Consider the following 19988-nt stretch of genomic DNA (forward strand, 5'->3'; position numbering starts at 1 on the left):
ATCTATTAAAAATCTTGATCTGCCGATTCCGATTTTGGCCGATACCTTTTTTTTTCTTTTTTGTCTAAAATGTTGATAAATGTAGCAAGAAAGTTGATGAGTTGCCAACACTGAGATGACTATTGCTAACTGCAAACATATAGACCTAATCTGGTGGGCCGGTCTGTTAGAAGAAGATAACCGCTGATTTAAATACCTTTGCCGAGGCACATAAAAATCGATGATTAAGATCGGCTTCACATGTAAAAATCAGCTGATCACCGATTTCCCAAAATTAGGGAAATTGGCGCATCCCTAGTGCAAATGCAGCAAAGGGTTGTTGGACAAAATCTGAGGAGAACTAAATACATATTTATTATTTATATAAGTTTTTATTCAATGCTACAATTATGCACTGATTTCTATTGTTAACAAAAAACACCAAAATAGATCAAACATGCTGGTTATTATATGCTAAAATACAAAAAAATGAAAGGAGGACTGATGTTTTTCCAAGGTACTGCATTAACACAACGGAGACCCACTGTCATGTTTTCTATATGCACACAATCAGCTGATAAAATCATTACTTTCCAAAGCTGTTTGTGTGTCCTCATTTTCCAGTCTCAGTTTGGGAGGACACACTTGTGTCTTAGTGCAACCAAATAATTTCACCTTTCAACAAAAATAAGATTCGGGAGCCGAAGTTTCTGTATCTGATTCCAGTGACAGAAAGGGGGCAATGTGCAATTTATTTTGAACATTTCTGCTGTTGCACAGCAGCAATGTATTCATCTGACGGGAGGGAAAAAAGAATGTGTGAAGTTTCACTGCTTTCAAATGCACATCTATTTTTTATTATTATTATTATTATTTTCAAACTGTACCTGTGGCCACAATAATTCCTGGGACAGACTTTTTGCTGGTGATGGGCCCAGATGTGTAGGGATTCTCTGACATCTCCAGATGGAGATGCAACGAGCAAAATGGCTGTCGACAACAAAACACAGCACACGGGTGAGCTGAGACACCATGTATCAAGATCTTAACCGAGGCGGCTGTAATTAGCTCTCCTTTCTTCTGAATCTTCCCACTGAGAGAAAAGTGCTAACATTTTCAGAGACCATTTATAAAACAAAGATACTTTGATCCCCCCCACATTTCCTCTCCCAGAATAAAAACAGGAAATAGCTGAGAGGACACAGAGGGCATTCGAATTGTTTCACTCCAAAGCAAACAAGGCATGTAATTAAAATTCCCCAAGATGCACTGATAAAACTGGCAAAATTGATTCAAATCATTTCACTCATCTTCCAGACTGAAGCAAACTGAAAAACATCAATACAGCCTTTCAAAGAGCTGAAGCTGCTGTGTTGGGGGCGGCGGGTGGGTCGGGAAGCAGACAGGAGCAGAGTGGTCATTTGTGCAGCACACAGAACGACTGCAACCTGCTATTAACTGAATAATATACATTTTCTCTCTCTACAGGACAGACTGGCTGGATTAGATCCCATAATACTGGCTGAATAACAACACAGGCCCTTAATGTAATTCTGTGTAATCTACAATTCATTAGTCCGACGTGACTACAGGTAGTAAATTGAAATCACAGAGGTTAATGGAAAGTCAGGACCTCAGAAATTAAACGCAATGGCACTCTGTGCCTTACACCGATAATAGGAATATTTCCCTCATCCATTTAGCAGCCAAAAAGTCATGCTAATGCTAAAGCTGGCACCTGGTCGTGCAATTAAAAAAAATTTGATCCTAAACATAACTGATTAGGTCAAAACATTTGATGAACTATACGTGTCACAATCTTACATGAACGGTAGCATCCGTACACTCTGGTCTAAAAGGCTCAAACTTACCAAAATGCAGTGAAGCTTTTTTCCTGACACATCTGTTGTTGGCGCTGGCAGCAGAGCCCATGTCTGTCCCTTGTTGTATGTGATGAAAGTCTTAATATGATTATCCACTATTTTGTTGGCAAGATACATTCCGTTTATGCCCTCAACCTGCAAAGATCAGCAAAAGGTAATGTAAAAAAATAAGTAAATAAAAATGCTGCAGTTGCTAAATGCATTTTGAACATTGAATTCAAAATATCATCTGTTAAAAAAAAAATTTTAAGCTAATTGTTCTGCATGACTTTTTCAGGGGTTTTGTTTTGCTTTTTTGGCTTTGATAAGCATCATGTTTTTCAATTGATTTCATGTACAAGAATCATAAAAACAACACTCTGATTGGTGTATGAACATTAGAAATTTAAATGGGCAGATATTTCTGACAAACGAGTTGACCAAACATGCGAATGACACTCTCATGGGAAGAACATCCTAAATTTTAGGAAAAGAAAAGAGTAAACAAGCCGAACCTTTGCTGTAACATTGGTCATATAGCTAAATATTTTTTTATTTGTGTTAACATAATTTACCTAAAAAATCTAAAGACGTTAGAAACAACTCGACGAGACACTCAAAGCAGGCTGAATGGACTCCTGTGGCGCACTCCTTCGCACCCGTTTTCACCCGGTCAGTTTTTGCCACAACACCTGGTTTGTTCCTGCGGTCGGCTATAACCTCATGAAAACTGCCTCCCAGGCTACTGTAGGTGGCAGTTCTCACATGGCTGGTGACTTAATTCAGTTTGGGAGAGGCACAGAAATTCTTATTAAAAATCATGACATTATAATAAGGAAAATTTAAGGGAAAACAATACTCCTACAGAGTAAGAAAGGAGTAAAATTTATTGTATTTTGCCCCTTGACTGGTATGGATAATGCATAAAATACAACTTTTAATCTAGTGTAAAAATATTTAAAAAATTTATATTCCAATCTGTGTTGGAAAAAATGCTAGGATATAAGTAGCTTAATAAATAAATAAATAAATAAATAAACGAAGAAGTAAATGATAATTTGTTAGTTATAATTGGCCTGTTGCCCGTTGACCGCTGGAGATGGGTACCAGCGACCCTCGCGACCCCACTGGGGATTAGTGTGTAAGATAATGGATGGGTGGATAGTTATAATTGTGTGATGACTGAATGACGAACTGTAGGCAAAGGAGCAGCAGCAGTCCTTGAACAAAGCTGACAACAAACCTTGTAAAAGTCGACCAGTAGGTTACCAGCAGGTCCTCTGCTGGTCCTCAGATTCTCTAATGAAAGGATAAAGTAGACGCCGGGGGAGTCTGAGATATACAGGCTGTAAGTGTTGTTCTGGTTCCACTCCTGGACAGCAGCAAATACCTGCTTCTCATCTGTGCTGATAATATGCATGTCCTGGAGCAGTGGAAAGGCGGGCACAGACAGACAGACAGAGAATAACAGGCACAAATGGAGGAACATAAAACCGACTCCAGAAAGAAGTCATCAGCTTGTTTCAAATGTGACATTTCTTCATAAATCTGTTGTATGGTTTTGTCCTCTACAAGTGAAGGTTAAAATTGTGACTAAAAAGGAAAATAGGAAATCTGTTGCTTACCTTCGGCAAACAGTACTTTGGTAATTTCATCTGCCTGAAGGATCCCCTCATGTAGGAGACAAAGTAACTGGCTCGTCCTGACTTGGTTACCTTTGTAGGAAAGAAAATGTCATAAACATTACGCAATGATGCTTATAAGAGAAAGGCATCTTTAAATGGGAGGATAAATGTATTAAACGTGTGATAGAAAAAAAGGAAGATGAACATTTTCAAGCTATATTGAGATATTAATAGCATGAGTGCATTTTAAAAAATACACAGTGGGTTAAAACACGTATTTATACTGCTAGAACCTTTTCAAATACTACCTTTTTTTATTTTGTCGTATGCTTTCCAAGTTACTTTTTGGTGTTTAGCACCTCAACCACACCATCGCCTCAATAAAAAATAGTGTTGGCAGTGTCATGCTGTGGGAATGTTGCTCTTCTGCAGTGACAGATAATTGGATCATAGTTGATGAAAAGATGATTGGCATTTAACAGTGTTGGCAAGCTAAATGAGAGAATGTGAAAAGTGTTCAAATGGTAGAAATAGTTTTTTCAAAGCAAGGTAATGCTGCTAAATGACGTGATGTAGGATGTGCAGAGAGAGAAAGGGCTTAAATTCAAGACAATATGCCCAATATGCCATGAGTAAGTGAACTTAAGCAGATGATGGAAAGAAAAAAAAAACAAAGTAGTTTTTTTCAACAACGACGACACAAAAACTCAGAATCTTCCCCTTCATTCCAGGAAACAAACAAAGAAAAATCAGGTCAGTTTTTCTATACCAGTTTGCAACTACAACTAACGTACCAATTACAATTATGTATTTAGACAGCATTTAGTTTACAACTCCATTCGGTAATGCATATGCTATTATAGTGCTCACAAAGCAGCTCAACATCTCCCGTCCCCCACCTGCTGTTGTGTGCCACCAGTGACCTGGTTTAAAAACATCTGTTATGCTTACCAAAAAAAATCCCAATAAAGACAAACTCAGCTGCGTGGAAAGACAATGCAAAAAAAATAAAAAGAACGCTATTGACACTCTTACTAACCTAAAATTGTCATGATCCTTGGGTGTTGAGTTTTAGATTTCATTTGTGCTTTGAGCACTTACTTTGATCTTTATGTTTGTGTTCTTAATTACTGCCAATCAGGTCTTGCCATATTTTTACTTTCATTGTTATTGCTTTAAAGGTCTTCCTATATATTCATTTCCCTTTGTATTTAGTTTCCTCGTTACCGTCTTCTGTTCCCTGGGAGTTGGAAGTTTGTTCTGTGGGACAAGTTAATTTTTTTCTCCATTTATATAAAGTTTTGCTGAGTCTCGGTTCTTCTACGCTTTTCCTCAGCCAGGCATCGTGCTCCCTTCCGCAGCTGTTTACTGTCACCTGATTCTCCTCAGCTCAGCTGTTCTCCATTCAGCTCTTATTAGACCTTCTGATTGTTTTGTCCTTTCCACCATTGCCTCAGTATATAGGTTCTCATTGTTCATTACTGGATCCTCCCATATTTATGTCCGTTACCTGCCTGTCTCTTGGTACCGGCTTCATGTCCGGTTTGCCCAGTTCCTGTTTTTGTAAGTTTTCTATTTTTCACCTAGAAAGGTGTTTTAGCTCTTCCAATCAATATGTTATGTTATCATGGTCACAGCAAGGTTAATGTTCACTTTTCTGTGAGTAACTAGTTCATGACATGTGTGTCCTAGATGCATAAATACCATCAAGCTATAGTCATTTTGTTTTTGTTTTGTTCTCATGGAATTGTAACTGGTTTATTGCCTGACCGTTTTCTTTTTGGCTTGTACAGTTTACTTGTCTCCTTTTGTATTTCCAAAAGATAATACCACAAGTTATCTTCAGAGTTGTGAAGGTAGTTTTTATGACAATTGTTGCATGTTCATAGTTGTCTTTATGCTGCATAGTTAAATGTAGATGTTAAGAATGCTTCCTGATTACATGAGACAATTGATAATTATCTGAAAATCTTAATGCACCTGAATTTCCAGACAATTACAGAGAATTGTTTATCTGGGAGGTAACTGTTGTGAAATGAAACATCTCCTGAAGGAAGCAAATTAATTCAGAATGCATGACTGATTTGATAAAACAATTGCACGTGTATGCAGCTCGCCGCAGCGTTGAAGGCTGAGAAGGAAAAAAAAAAAATTACAAGCAAAACAGAAATTAATATTACCACCTCAATTAGTCTAAAATGACGAGCCATCCAAAATTGAGTTGGCTTTATCTACAGCGCATCTTGAATATCTTAACGCGCTACCGCTGTCCCCATCCACACGCAGGCCAACAGTACTTGATTGCTTATTTTCTAATCAACTAGAAAGATGGTGTTTGTCCCCGAACACACTACATTAGGGCTCTAATGGAATAATCTATCGAAAATCAATGAGCTGCATTTTCCCAGGCCACATTTTTGAGGATGTTGCACTTGGCTGTTCCTCCCCTCCCAAGAGAGTTTGGAGGTGTTGAAGACGGCTTATTTTGTTGTACCCCAATCGATAACCTCATTACTCTTTGTCAAGTTAAATCCAACTGCCCCAAGCAATGAAAGTCACAAGAAAGTCATCTGTGCCACCGTAGCTCCGTGCAGACACTCTCTCCCTGATTGTCCAGTTATATTCACCAGCATCTTCCCCGCGCCTGCCTCCGTCTCAGTGGTCAATCTCACCTCAGCTAAATGCAATTTCAGAATTTTATTGAATCACAGTTTATGCCGTGATTTCTTTCACCGCTTCTCAGTTTCAGTCAGGTCCGTAGCAACGCATCAAATGATAAAATCTTCGACTGCATAGGAATAAATACCAACCGTTAAGGAATTTTTCGTGTGCGATGAAAACGCGCGGCCAATACAAACAGCTTTCACTGAAACTTACCCAGAGTCAAACAAGGATGACCAAATGCATTAAGTCTGACCATCATGATGGAAAATTACTCACCAGTGGAAGGAAATCAATGACAATGGAGGACATTGGAAAATTAAATTTCTAATAATGACCCTGACTGTGGTTGTCTAATTGGAGTCAAAGTCAGAGTGAATGATAATAAGGATGGCGACCTGTCTTTTCATTATTCCTTCACCATGTGCTCATGGAGAACAAAGATGTTTTTTCCAGGTATGGATTGGATTATGTCTGTGCAGAAACCGAAACGCCTAAGCGTGCCCTGACACGAACGAGAAAAAAAAAAAAAAAAAAACGTAATCAAAACACATATCGGGCCGGCGGGGAACAGGTGTGTTGGGAAAAGCCATTATGTGGGGTTTGATGGAAAAGCGTAAATTGGCTGCACAAGGGAGCAAAAATAAAAACAAAGAAGTAGGTAAAAAGAAATCAAAGTTCACCAAGGCAGTAACCTTTAAGTAAAAAGATGAAGGCAGCTATTGAGATTGAGGACAAGTAATCTGTTGCAATGCAAACCTGGGTGAAAACGTATTCGTCCTGCACAACGAGGGAGTTGGTGTCTACGTGTCCAGGAAAGAGGTACTGTCTGTCGCCCTCTGTGCATCTCTGGGCTCTGCACTTCACATACTGAGCTCCTGAAGGGGGCAAAAGGAAATCAATAAGAAGTAAATTAATACCATTCACATTTAGACTCTACTTTGTATGCACTGGAGGTGCTAGGCAGTACCTATGATTTTAATCCACTCTAAATTTACTAGCTCATAAATTCATCCAATTTGAGTTCAGTCCTACTTTTTTTTTTCTAATTTGGTGCTATCCCAGGCAGTAGCTGGCTGACATGTGCCAAATATTAAACATATATTCTCATAAATGTTTAGAAATGAGCTCTGTATAGATTATGTGGAGAAAAAAAATTAAAAATGAAATGAATAAAATACAAGATGTGAGATAAAAAGTTAAGCTATAAACAATGATTAGAAAATGTAGTAAACGTTGTGCATCCATTGGTCATTGACTCGATGTAAAACTACAACGATGTGTATCATAAAAGATGATCAATATCATTAGAAAATACTTTGGATAACATTTCACTGAACTTGGATGCAAAACCACGCGCAATTCTGGGGATGTAAGCAGAGGAAAGGCTTTAGTCGCTCACCCTCTCACGGCCCCGATAAACAAGGTTGGTGACGTATCAACAAACCCACTTTCTCTGTGCTAAGCTAGCAGCTACGAGTTGCTTTACATACGTAGTAATAGTTTCATGTTGCTCCCACACACTTCATTCCTCAGAGGTCCGTACATGCTCAAACTGGACTCGAAGCGAAGGTTGGACACGTCCGAAAAAAATGTCTGTTTTTACGACTGTGTACATCTACTCAGTGATGCACTTACTGACACAGGAAACTGTTTGGCAGGAAGCAGTATTTTGCACACCAATTTGATAATTTTGAGAGTAACCAGTCCCAAGGAGGCGTAGCATGACTGTCGCTCTCTGCAGCACTGACATTTGTGCGGTGGCTGACCTGATGGACCATTCAGCTAGCTCACTGAACTTGAAGGTATCCATTGTGGTAAATGAAAGAATCTGTAATTACTGACAATCTGTACGCTTGACTGTGAAATTTCAACTGTCCGCAGACGGCACACTTGGAGTCTGCGCAGTTCACAGAATACATTCAGTACGGGTGAGGTCGTAAGTAACTGATTAAAAATAATAACAAAAAAAAAAAAAAAAGGGTGGAGTGGAAGGAAAAATTAAGGATAAAAGAGGAAAGTCATGTCACTAGCTTGGCAGTACTTTGGATATACAAAGCAAAAAGCTAATCAATAATTATCAATGCCGACTGATAAATGTTTATTTTGGGATGCATTATTCAGCCATATCGACCAGACTTATTGATCATCTAAAAAATATTTTGACCCCACTTAAGAGTATTTCGATGCATTACCCTTTATGCTGACTCATGCTCTTACTTTGCTTATGCGTTGTGAAACAGGGGAGTTCTTAATGGGAGAATAACACCTCCTGACCAAACTGATCATAAAGATAAAAATGTGTTGTTTTTTTGTTGTCTGTGTGGATATGCCTTATTGAACAAGTTATTTTGTTTTCCCTGCTTGCTGTTCTGTGACACCACAGACATCGTCAATGGAAAGGTCTTTTTCTGTTCTCAGACACATCAGCACATATAGAAAGGTAAGAAAACAGAGCAAAAACAGATTTCCTTTTCCCTGCTGTTTCATGAACTGAAAAGGAAACACTCAATATATTAAGGACTAAGACAATGTCCATCAATGTTTTTTTTGGTGGTAGAGAACAGACATATGAGCTTCATTTTCAAATAAAGCAATCGCAGCAGTAAAATATCTCAAAGGCCAAAGATTGTTTTGTGGTTTTTAATAACTGATATTCAGAGGATGAATATGTACGTACAATCAATTAGGAGGAATAGATCTTGCACATTAATATGGAGTTTTGCAGACCATTAATCTCTTTGCTACATCCATCCCAGTCTCTGCTTTGTTTTTCCCCTCAAAGATGGTATTCTGAGATGAGACATTGTTTGATGGGTGGTATTAGGGGAGACAGATTCTGTGCAATTAATTTTCACCACTTTACGTATTATTTGTGTCACATTTTCACGTTGTATGTAAAAATAAAAAACCAACATGGTGTTTGCTTCCTGCTGCATTACCACAAATCTCAACATGTCACTGGTCCAGCTACATTTTTTAAAGAATTTTCATTTAAAAAAAATATATATATATATTAGAGGTGTGCCGATCGATCGGTCACCGGTCATAATCGGCCGATTTTCGTGAAAAAGTGCATGATCGGTGATCATTGGCTCTTGTTGCCGATACCGATCACCTGCATCTCATTTCTCAGCCTGCCTGTGCAGCTGGTCTCCTCTTTCCTTCACACTGCGCAAACGCGCAGCAACAAATCCTAAGCGATGTGGAACTATAACGCACTGAGTGAATGGGGAAGTTTGCGTGTTGCGGCGGAAAATTGAAGCACGTCAAAATGCATCAACACAACAAAGCTAATACGACATAAAAACAATACCATACTTGACAGAGTTTGGCTACATCGAGGCTCACTGTAGTAAAAAAGACATAGGGAGAATCAGATAGCAGATAAAGCAGCGCAGCTACAAACACTCACCCGGATTAGCATGACGGTCAGAAAGCTAAACAAATAACTCGCAAAATTATTTAAGTCTTCGAGCTGCGATGTAAGACGGTGGTTCTGTTCTCGCTGTTGAACCGCTGCTACGCGCTACAGGTAGTAATATTTCACAGACGGAGTGCGGCTTCTGCTCCACCTGGTAGTGACTCTCACACCGAACCTCTGTTTAAAGCTGCAGCATCTAACCTAAAAAATATATTTTACATACGTATTAAAACTTTCGCTGTCCTAACATGAGACAGATAATCTCAAAAAAAAATAATCGATCTCCTCCCTGCTCTGCATAATTACTCCGCTCAGTCAGAAACAGCCACTCAGAACTAGCAGTAATCAGCTAGCCGCCATGCTATCAGGAAGTTTTCATTCAGTAACTCTGGATTGTTTATTGTAATGAAACCTGTATTTGCCTTTGAATGTTAAGTTTTATGCTTGAATTTTTTTTGGCAATGTTGAGAGGTTTTATTTTTTCTCTTTGCATTATTTAGCCTCTTCAGAGCCTTCATATGTTATCAGTCTGTTAAAGATAGTATTACCGATAGCAGTACAATTTGCACAATGCCTGTTTTGTTTAGTTTTCTTCTTGGAAAAAGTTATTAAAAACAAGTTTTTGTCTAAATTAAGGTGAATTCATGGTTCCTTTTTCCACATAATGTAACCGGTAGTGTTTATGATTAAAAAAAAAAAAAAATAATAATAATTATGTGATCGATATCGGTGATCGGCCCTCATGGGTGATCGGTATCGGCAGGAAAAAACCTGATCGGCACATCTCTAATATTTATATTTGCACTTATTTCTAAATGTATTCTGAATTATGCTCTTGAAATTCTGAAGTTCTGACCAGAAGTGTATATCCAATGTTTGCCAGGCATATCACAGTTTGGGATGTTATTGTGTACGACAAGAGGAGTTTGTATGCTAATTTGACTTCCCATTTGTTCCCCTCAGAAAGACTATGCATATTTCTCTGAGGCAGGAAACTCCCTCTAATTGGTTTGACAAAATATGCAACAATGTTTAGAAACGGGGGAGCTCAGCTTTAGCCGATGAAACACGGGGGATACATTAAGGAGAGGAAACATCTATCAACCTGCTAAATCTCTGAGCTTTTTTTTTTTTTTTTTTTTTCCAGGAGACACCTATTCAGCTCTACGAGACTTCAGGGACCAATCTGAGCAGCAGAACAGGTCTCATCTTGCCCGTGACCTCTCTCTAAATGAGAGGCAAAGGGGTCCTGCGGGTCCTGCTACAGCAGCGAACTGAAGTGCAGCACTCACGGCCTTTTGCGATGCGCGTCTCGATGTGGACCACATCTGATTCTCTGTCCAGCCCCATTACCGCCCTTGAGAGAATGTGAAGAGCAGAAGGGAATGGAAGGGAACAGAAATAGGGTTTGGTGGATACGAGAAGGATAAATGAGAATTAGAAGAAAAGAACAGAAAGCTTTGTTGATCGTAGCAGCAGTAGACAGACATTGTTGTTCTCAGAAACCCATAACAATATCATTTTTATCTCCTGTAAATCACTCAGGGTAAAATTAGCTCCAGCGGTGGCAACTAATCTCAATTTACCAAAGCGTCAACAGGGGCAACAACAAGAGAAGGGAGGTGACAAAACGTCCACTGCTCCCATAAATACCAACCACGGCAAATGGGTGTTGTTATGAAATTGCAGGCAGCTGCAGCAGATTTGAAAAATAACTTTTTGACATAATGTGCGTCAAGGAATGGCATTCAGGAGCACATAATAATGCATTGTTTCGGGCTGTGCCGTACCCACCGTGCTCCACTAATTTATGAAACATCTGACTGTTCACGCATGTGGAGAGGGCGTCCTCCAACCAACCTCCATTCTTTTGTGAATAAAAACAAGAACACAGTTGGCTGGACTCATACCATGACCAACCCGCTAAACGGACTCATCAATATTCGCCGCCTTGTGCCTGCGCAGTAAAGACGTCTAAACGGCAGCAACAACAAAAACAGCATGTTGTGTTTGTGCTCCAGAGAAGACGGCACAATATTATATCAGCCCTACGTGACAGGGATGTAATCAGCTTTGGGCTTGACTCCTGTGACGGTAAGGTTTTTTTTTTTTTTTACATAGATCACTGGATTCATCTGTTTACAATCAACTTCGTAATTGTGTCAGTGATCAATTACAGGACAAAACATGAACTCATACCAGTAGAATCTGCCTGGCATCACGTTTTCATGGACAAGCTGCCATTTCTTCCCAAAGTCCATTGAGCTGTAGAGCTGCAAAACAAAATTTTTTGATCCACTCCTTCACACATTAAAAGTAGGCTGATGATAACGAGCAACACGTGAGAATAAAAGCAACATTTCATTGTGAATTTTTTATTTTATTTTTTTCCCCAGATGTACCTTGTAGTCATGACTGTAAGCCAGAATCCAGTTCTCCTGTGCAGGGTGGAAGAGGAGGCTGAGGACGTTGAAGTTAATGGGAAACTTCTCGAAGCTGGCCCCTTCATCTGAGCTGATGAGAACAGCGCTCTCTACCTCTGGGTCACTAAGCATCAATATCTATGGTACGGGAAGCCGAGCAAGGGGTAAAGCATTAGAAACGGGTAAAAGAGCTACGAACGTAATGGTTGAGCAAAACTTGAAATAAAGATACAGGAGCATCTCAATAAATTAGGATATCACCATAGATATCTTCTTTTCTGTAATTAAAAAAGTAATTGTGCAAGTCAATCATATTTTTAATTACAAAGTAGTATATGACAAGTGTCTATTTTTGTTCATTTTGATAAATAGTGTTATTGAAAACCAAAAATTCAATTTCTCAGAAAATGACAGTGCCTATAAAAATTTCTCACCCCCTTGAATGTTTAACCCTCTTTGCAAATCAATCATGATCAACAAAATGTTGGGGGTTTTTTTTGTTGTTTTTTTTTCCCACAAAAAACCTTTTAATGTCAAAGTGAAAACTGACTCACCTGCACTCGCTCCAGCTCGGTAATGTTCCCAAAACTTTTCACTGAGCTCTGCTTGACAATCATCTCAAGGCTGCAGTAATGCCTGTAATTTGTGCACAGTTTTCTAACAGCATTTTCCCTCAACTTAACTTTCTATAAATATACTTGGATATAGCACTCTGTGAACACCCAGCTTCTTTAGCAATGACCTTTTGTGGCTTACCCTTCTTATGGAGAGCATTAATAACTGTTCGCTGGACAACTGTTAAATCAGCAGTATTTCTGCAGCATAAATCTATTTCCACGGGTTTCTAAATTTTCTGAGAAACTGAATACTGTGCGTTCAACAAAATTATCAGAAATAGAGGCTTAGAATGTATCACCCTTTGTGGCAGGAATTTAAAGTTACATAAATGAACATCGCTTTTTGAATCAAGATGCCAAAATAATTGAACTATTTAAGGATATTCTAATTTATTGAGAATGACTTGTGGAACATCTGACAGAAGTAAAAGTCAGAGGGAAATGCTGACCTTTTGCTTGTTGGTAGGACAGACATACAGGTAGCTTAAAACTGTCCTGGAGGTCACTTTATCATTGAGTTTGGTGTAGGTGCTGCCACAGTCAGTGGATCTGAACAGAAACAACATTGTATAACAATAATAATAATAAAAAAAACATCCATTAGAGAACCACTGTTCAGGTTTGCCATGTTTAGCCAGTTAACTGTAAATCATTTTATTCTTATCAAGAGCGTCTCTCCAGAGCTTTCCATACAATTAGAGATGGATTTTCTGACATTCAGGCAACATGTTGCTTTAAGGTATAAAACAGATCTGACAGAGACTAACTGTAGTTTAACATGTCTTCACTTTTGTTGCTGTTGTTGGGGATTGTCATGATTTCTCTTGTTTGGACTCTGAATTGTCTTATAGTTATGGATCAAGTAAGGCAAACAATTGTCAAATTATTTATTACGCCCCTTATGGTTGCTTTCCCAGAATTTTGACGTAATGCTTCCAGATAGACCCTTGGTTTTTGTGATGTAGTAAAAGCAAAGGTTCAACTTTCCTTCCACTGATGCATTTCAGATCATAGTTGTTTTCATCCGGATATGATTTAAGTTTCTGTCATATCAGCAACCAATTAGGGCACTACTTAAAATAATCTCCAAGTGCCTGGAAAAATGGTACAACAGTAAATCAGATTAGGATGACTGTTTTCGAGCAATTAGGCCATTTTGACGTGACGTGAATACCCCACGCTCTCCACATGCAAAGACACGTAAAAATCCTTTCTTGTTTTTATCTTAGCAACAGAATCTCAGTTTTGAAAAACCCAGTGTTGATTTGTGATGGTGTGTGCCGGTTGCTTTTCCAAAGACCTTTGTTGGAAGTCCTTCTTAGAGTAAATAGCCTCATCAACTCTTTGCAACACCAGCAAATTTTGCATAAACACCTGGTGTCTTCTGATGGGAAACTGAAAATGGGTTGTCAACTGGGTCTTAGAGTGGCATAATGATTTCTAACAAATCAACACATAAATTGTTCCCCTGACACAAGATTAACCATCCACTATGTCCATAACAGCCCTCCAAAATAAATCCTTTTGAAGACTTTTGGGGTGAACTGAAAAGAAATAAGGAATGTACTGCACAAAACAGCTAGCAAAAGAGATTAAAATATTAAAATCTAACCAAAAAATTGGTTTCAAAGAACCACAACTAGGCTTCAAGAATGCTGGATCTTCTTATTATGTAAAAAAATGTAACTTCTTTAGCATTTGTAAACATTTCGGATGTGTTTTAAGACTGTGCGATAGTACATAACGCCACCGGAACTAATTGGAGGTCACATCTTCTTTATCCTCTGACAGTGCAAAAAACTATGAATGCCAAAAGATTTCAATGACTCAGTTTTCTGCATTGAAAATGAAACCTTGAATAAAGATGAATTTTAGCAATGTGTTAAGGTCATCTTTGTAGTAGTACATTGTTCTACACTATGGTAAGTCTAAATTTATCAAATCTCTTAACAGAGTTATATTCAATAAATGAAAATGTGCGATGAGGATTGTTTGTCAAATTAAAAATACCTGTTGAAAAATAAATACTTAAGCAGATATTAAGCTTTTTTTATCAAGACCACATTAAACATATTTTTATTGGACTGATGTAATATTTTATTCCTAAATGTTGCATTTTCATGAGCTGCAAAAGGAAAATCATAAATAACTTAACCAGAGACTTCAAAACATCAGTCTATATAATACAGTATATCAGTCTATATTATGTGTTTCACTTAGTGAATTCATGTAGCAAAATAAATTAAGTTTTCAAAAATCAAAACTTTTATTGAATGGGTCGCTGTGTGAAATATGTGAATGCAGAAATCAGCCAGTTGTTAATTAAAATGCCTGTGTTTGAATGAAATAAAAATATCCACAGCAGTGTTTAAAGATGCCTGTACTTCACTAAGGTGACTCCAGTGACAAGGGCAAATGTGCTTTGTCACTCATGGCTTCCTATTTCTTCTCTCCACAAACGGCCAAGCCACATTCTCAGTTCTACCTGGGTGGCTCCGAATGTAATTTTGCCGCATAATTGGATGGGAACCCACCGTCTGCTATCATTGTCTGTGCATTAACTTGAACTGTTCCTGTTGGGATTTGTTTGCACAAACCGCGACCAGTAAAAACATTTGTATTTGAGCGTTAAGTGCTCCTTGTCTGTTTCTGACTGAGGAACTCTTAAACGATGTGATTACAATGTGCGGCTTCATCTGGAAACGTAATGGGAATCGAGGCGTGTTTCGCCAGCTCATGCATATCGCCCATTGATCTGCATGCTGCGTTTTGCCACAAGCAGAGGCCCAGAAGCTGTAGACATAAATCATTTATGGTGTTGTCAAGGAAATCATTCACTCTTTTCTTTTCGTAACATGGAGATCACTGCTTTTCTAATGCCTCTACTAAGAGATCTCCATGGACCCCTGAGGTACTCTAATTTGCTTGAAGGCCATTGTTACAGGAACCACCTTGATGATGGAATACCTCCTACATACAATATGGAATTTCAAAGGGAGTAAGTAGAGTGGGTGCATATGCCTCTGGAGAAACAGATATTAATTTAAGGCTCTTGCTTGCCGGACCGATGGTCTTTTTTTTTTTTTTTTTCATGCGTATTTCAGAAAGAAATGAATTTTCTGCAGGCTTGTAGAGAGGTGAGAGAAGGCATATCTGAGACAGTATTGGGCTTTGTGGTATAATCCTTAATGAATTCTGTTCTTATTTATGACCTGACAGGGCACTGTAACTCACCCTTTAATACATTCGGAATGAAATTGCTATGACTATATAGCAGCGATTGCATGTCAATTGCTGCTGAAACAAAAGGTTACAGATGACTATCAATCAAAAAGTCAATCAGAAAGTTTCTAGGTCAGAGGAAAAGCACCACAGATCCAAACAAAGAAGCTCTCAGATCAGTCATCCGGTTTATCTTTCAGAAACAGCCTTTCAAAAAAAGTTTTTGTGCTGATGATGGACAGAAGGTAGCGTCTTCTCTAAAAGCCTCCTGCAGTCTCACTCGACTTATTTATGGGGCTGCAGGAAGCAGAGAGGAGGATGGTTCAATCTTAACCACTTCAGAACGCTTTATTAAAACATACTTCACCGTGGCTTCCACTGCAACTTGATTGTTCATATCCTAGAGAGGGAGAGCACTATAAATCATACTTACAGTATGCTATGCTCTCCATGAATATATTATTCTTATTGTTTTTTTTTTGTTTGTTTGTTTCTTTTTTTAAGCCCGGTGCCCTAACCTGTATATGTCTATACTGAAAAATAAAAACAGCTCTGATTAAATTTAGGAAAACCTACCTCCAGAGCGAGCTCTCGGTTACGGTCCCCATGGTTAAGTCATAGAGCTTAGTCAAAATCAGGATCACCTGCAACAGCAGCAGAAACAGATGGATTTTTCACATTTTGTTACATTGCAAACAGATTTTCTTTTAATATGCCAACTCAAAATTGAGCATAACTACGAAGCTAAAGCAAAATTCAATTTTTAAAAATATATAAATCTGAAATGTGTGGGGAACATTTGTACTTAAGCCCTCTTTCTGTCAACACTTTGCAGAGCTGCCTTGTGCTGTGTTGGATTTGCACATTAGAGATTTCAATTTTTTTTTTACAAATCTTTCTTTGCAAGATAGCTCAACCTCAGTCAGATTAGAAGGCATGTCCTTGTGAGATTTAGACTTTTAGCTAATTATAATTAGCTTTAAGTCTATGACTTCCTATGATAAGAATGAGTAAACCAGTCAGTTGTATCTCTGACTGCATGTTTAGTTTTTCTGCTAAAGAGTGATCCTCTGCCAACATCTCAATTATTTTGGAGACTCTAGCAGATTTTCTTCTGGGATAGACCTGTATTTTGCTCCATTCATCTTCTCTTCAGCTGAAGAGAAGATATAGCTTAACAAACAAAATCATCCAATGATCCATAGTAGGGGATTGTGTGTTCTGGGTGTTAGCTTTTGCGTGTGTGCTGTATGTTCTCTGACAGTCCTCAAAATTACCCAAAGGTGACTTATTTTGGATCATTCAAAGACTATTGAAACAAATCAGTATGAGAAATACCAAATATAATGGGTCAGTATATCCCATTTGATTATAAGACTCCAAAATATGAAAAACTTCAAGGGGTATTTATACTCAAATTGTTGAAATTATACTGCCTCTGTAGTACATGTTATCTCTCTACACCCAATGAAGTCAACTGGATAGGACATGTTTGGCACATTTCTTCACCAATATACATCAGCCTCATGCAGTGGTTATCTCGACGACAAGAGCGTGTCATTTTGTCATGATGTATCAGCCTACTGGTTGTGGGATTGTGAAAGAAAAAAAAGCTCCATGTGTTGTTGTGTCTGTACATCATGCAGAATGATACCCATTAAATAACAAAATCTGAATTGCTCAGTGAACAGGAAGCAGACATGGAGCTAATAGGTGAATGGCTCCTCCCTCTCGTTTCGCTCCCTTTGTTTCTGCTAATATGTTGTCGAAATTGGCAAATTTGTAATTGAATATTGAATCTTAGGTTAGGTGGCTCAAGTCTGCTGTCACACTTTTTGCATACTATCTGGGGTTGGATGGGAGGGAAACAAAAATATTGCCCGCTAAGGCAAAGAGAGAGAGGAAAATGGCCTGGAAATGCATCATTGTCACTCCAATAAGATTATAAAGGACTTCCTGTGTGGATGCTTATAACTCAGGCAAGAAGGATGGACAGGATAGACAGTTTGGGGAAGAGCGAGAAGGGATGGTGGATAATAACAATCAAGGGGTATAAAACATGATATAATATGATGATTTCCTTTTTTAACAGAAACCATGAAAGACAGGTCAAAAGCTCAATTACAGTGAGTTTAAACACATTAACCTCATGGGGACCCATGGAAGGAGTTATTAAACTGTGAAAAGCTGCACAGACTCAGAGGAACAAAAGACACGTCACTAAGTCTGCTTTGGAAATGTTAAAAACCCAATTGACCCACAATTTAGCCATCAAACAGCCACTATGCATTGCTGGGACTATCTGCATTGCAGGTTAATTAACCAATCACACGGAGAGATAAGCATTAGCATAACTAAATGCACCGTGTCTGCAAGGTCCAGCGCTGTAGTCCGAATCAATTTGGAGAGCAGACTTAGTTAAATGGCTGTGATGCTGAGCCTAATTGCCTGCTTTGAAAAATAGATACAAGAGAAAAACTCTGCCAAACTGTTGATCGTTTGTCTCCTCTGTTCTTCTTTTTTTTGATACAAACACTGACTCAGTTTCATGGGACATAACGATACTAGAAGGCAAATTGAATCTGGAATTGATTTTATTAGTGTCAAACTAGAGGCAGTTCCTTCTTTACTACAAGAAATCAAACACAGTGTACTAACTCAGTATACTCCAAAGAAACAATTTTCACTTTCACCATTTCGTATTGGGAACAAATAGCTGCAAAATTCTAAACTGAATCAGCACAAGCTTAAGTGTTTTTACATGTATTTCCTCACCACCCAGTTCCAAAAATAGTTCACTTTCTGAAAATACCAGATTATAAGTAAATGTATACATTGAATTACTACAAGAAGTTTGCCGATCCGCTTTGCAGTGTGGCTAACGCTGTGGGGGTGAAACTAAATAAAAAGTCCTTTGCAATAGCTCTGCCCCTGTTGGGGCACAAATGGGATGCACAACAACTAAGCAACTTCCTTCACCAAAACAAATAAATATATATTTTTTGCCCTTTAAAACAAAAGTTGTAGTTGTTTTAAATTCTTGGGCAGTTCTGCAGGCTTGTATGTTTAAGATCTCTCCACAGTGGTATGGTCATACTAAGGCTAGTAAGCAAAGTCAGTCCCTTGAATGTTCTCATTTTCCTGTTGTAACCAATTTTAAGTCTTAAGTACACCACAGACAGTTTCCAAACTAAGAGTAAATATTTATTTTTGTGTTTTGTGATAACTTCCTCTTATCAATTAGGACAAACTTCCATGCAGCTTTTTTGCTTACACATCTCTAAAGCATAAGCAATCCACCTCCATATTTAAAAGTAGGAATCACATACTTTTCTGACAGACAATCTGACTCCTCTCCAAATGTAGCATTTGTGGTTGTGTCCATAAAGTTGCATTTTGGTGTCATCACTCCAAATGTTGGTCTGTGATGTTTGGCACAGCAGCGTCTTTCTCCTGGCAACTACCTGTGTAGCCCATTTGTCTTCAAGTGCCTCCTTGTTGTGTATCTTGAAGCAGCTAGCCTGCTTTTTCCTGAGAGTACTGCATGTCATCTGAAGTTATTTGTGGATTTTTCACAATTTTCCTGGCATTTGTGACTGGACTTGGTTTCAACAGAATCCCTCATTTTCCACTTCTTGGTAAGGACTTGAACACTGCTGATTGGCATTTCCAGGAGCTATATTTATATACTTTTCTCAGTTCTTTAAAGTGCAACCGCCTTTACCTGTAGATCATTTGATTTTTGTTTTGTTTTCCACACTTCAGCAACCTCAGTATGGTCGAAACATCCAGGAATCAGTCAGTTCAGACATTAATATATGTATATATACACGCACACATACACTAATTACAAGCAAATCAATTACAGATGAGATGGCTGTAGTCTTGATGACATCACATCTGGTTCAGCCTTTGGCAGAAAGTTCACAGCTGCTATTTTAGGAAGTCCTATGAGTGTTTTAAGAACTAGGAGAGTCTCTGTTTTATCATTTATACATATGGCAATGTATATATATTTCTGAACTCCTTTATATTATATCTTCTTTTTCTGTTTTTTGGAGTGTTTAAAGTGCAACTAATTCCCATATCAACTTTTTTTTTGCTAATAAACCATCTACCTAGGTTATTTACGGTGGTACCTTTATGTTCCTATGCAAATGTTGACATTTTTGTGT

At 38.3% G+C, this 19988-nt stretch overlaps 1 protein-coding gene and 1 long non-coding RNA gene across 3 annotated transcripts in view; one reads left to right on the forward strand and one right to left on the reverse strand.

Annotated features, from left to right (window-relative positions):
- The window catches only part of LOC103476779 (VPS10 domain-containing receptor SorCS3-like), a 63390-nt gene that overhangs the window by 22452 nt on the left and 20950 nt on the right, over positions 1 to 19988 (reverse strand). For both annotated transcript variants that reach the window (XM_008429355.3, XM_008429353.3), the window contains exons 2-11: positions 16390 to 16457; positions 13041 to 13140; positions 11954 to 12112; positions 11751 to 11824; positions 10844 to 10908; positions 6887 to 7005; positions 3467 to 3556; positions 3085 to 3264; positions 1851 to 1997; positions 867 to 969 (exon numbers count right to left, since the gene is read on the reverse strand). In XM_008429355.3, the coding sequence (XP_008427577.1) occupies positions 867 to 969; positions 1851 to 1997; positions 3085 to 3264; positions 3467 to 3556; positions 6887 to 7005; positions 10844 to 10908; positions 11751 to 11824; positions 11954 to 12112; positions 13041 to 13140; positions 16390 to 16457 (1105 nt within the window). The remainder of the gene's footprint in view (positions 1 to 866; positions 970 to 1850; positions 1998 to 3084; positions 3265 to 3466; positions 3557 to 6886; positions 7006 to 10843; positions 10909 to 11750; positions 11825 to 11953; positions 12113 to 13040; positions 13141 to 16389; positions 16458 to 19988) is intronic.
- LOC145555228 (uncharacterized) lies at positions 3584 to 10837 on the forward strand. Its single transcript, XR_014091333.1, has 3 exons — positions 3584 to 5029; positions 8514 to 8570; positions 10699 to 10837. It is a non-coding gene; the product is annotated as an uncharacterized LOC145555228 (long non-coding RNA).

This window comes from Poecilia reticulata, chromosome 15 (assembly GCF_904066995.2).
Source record: "Poecilia reticulata chromosome 15, P_reticulata-male-v2, whole genome shotgun sequence".
Classification (NCBI taxonomy): Eukaryota; Metazoa; Chordata; class Actinopteri; order Cyprinodontiformes; family Poeciliidae; genus Poecilia; species Poecilia reticulata.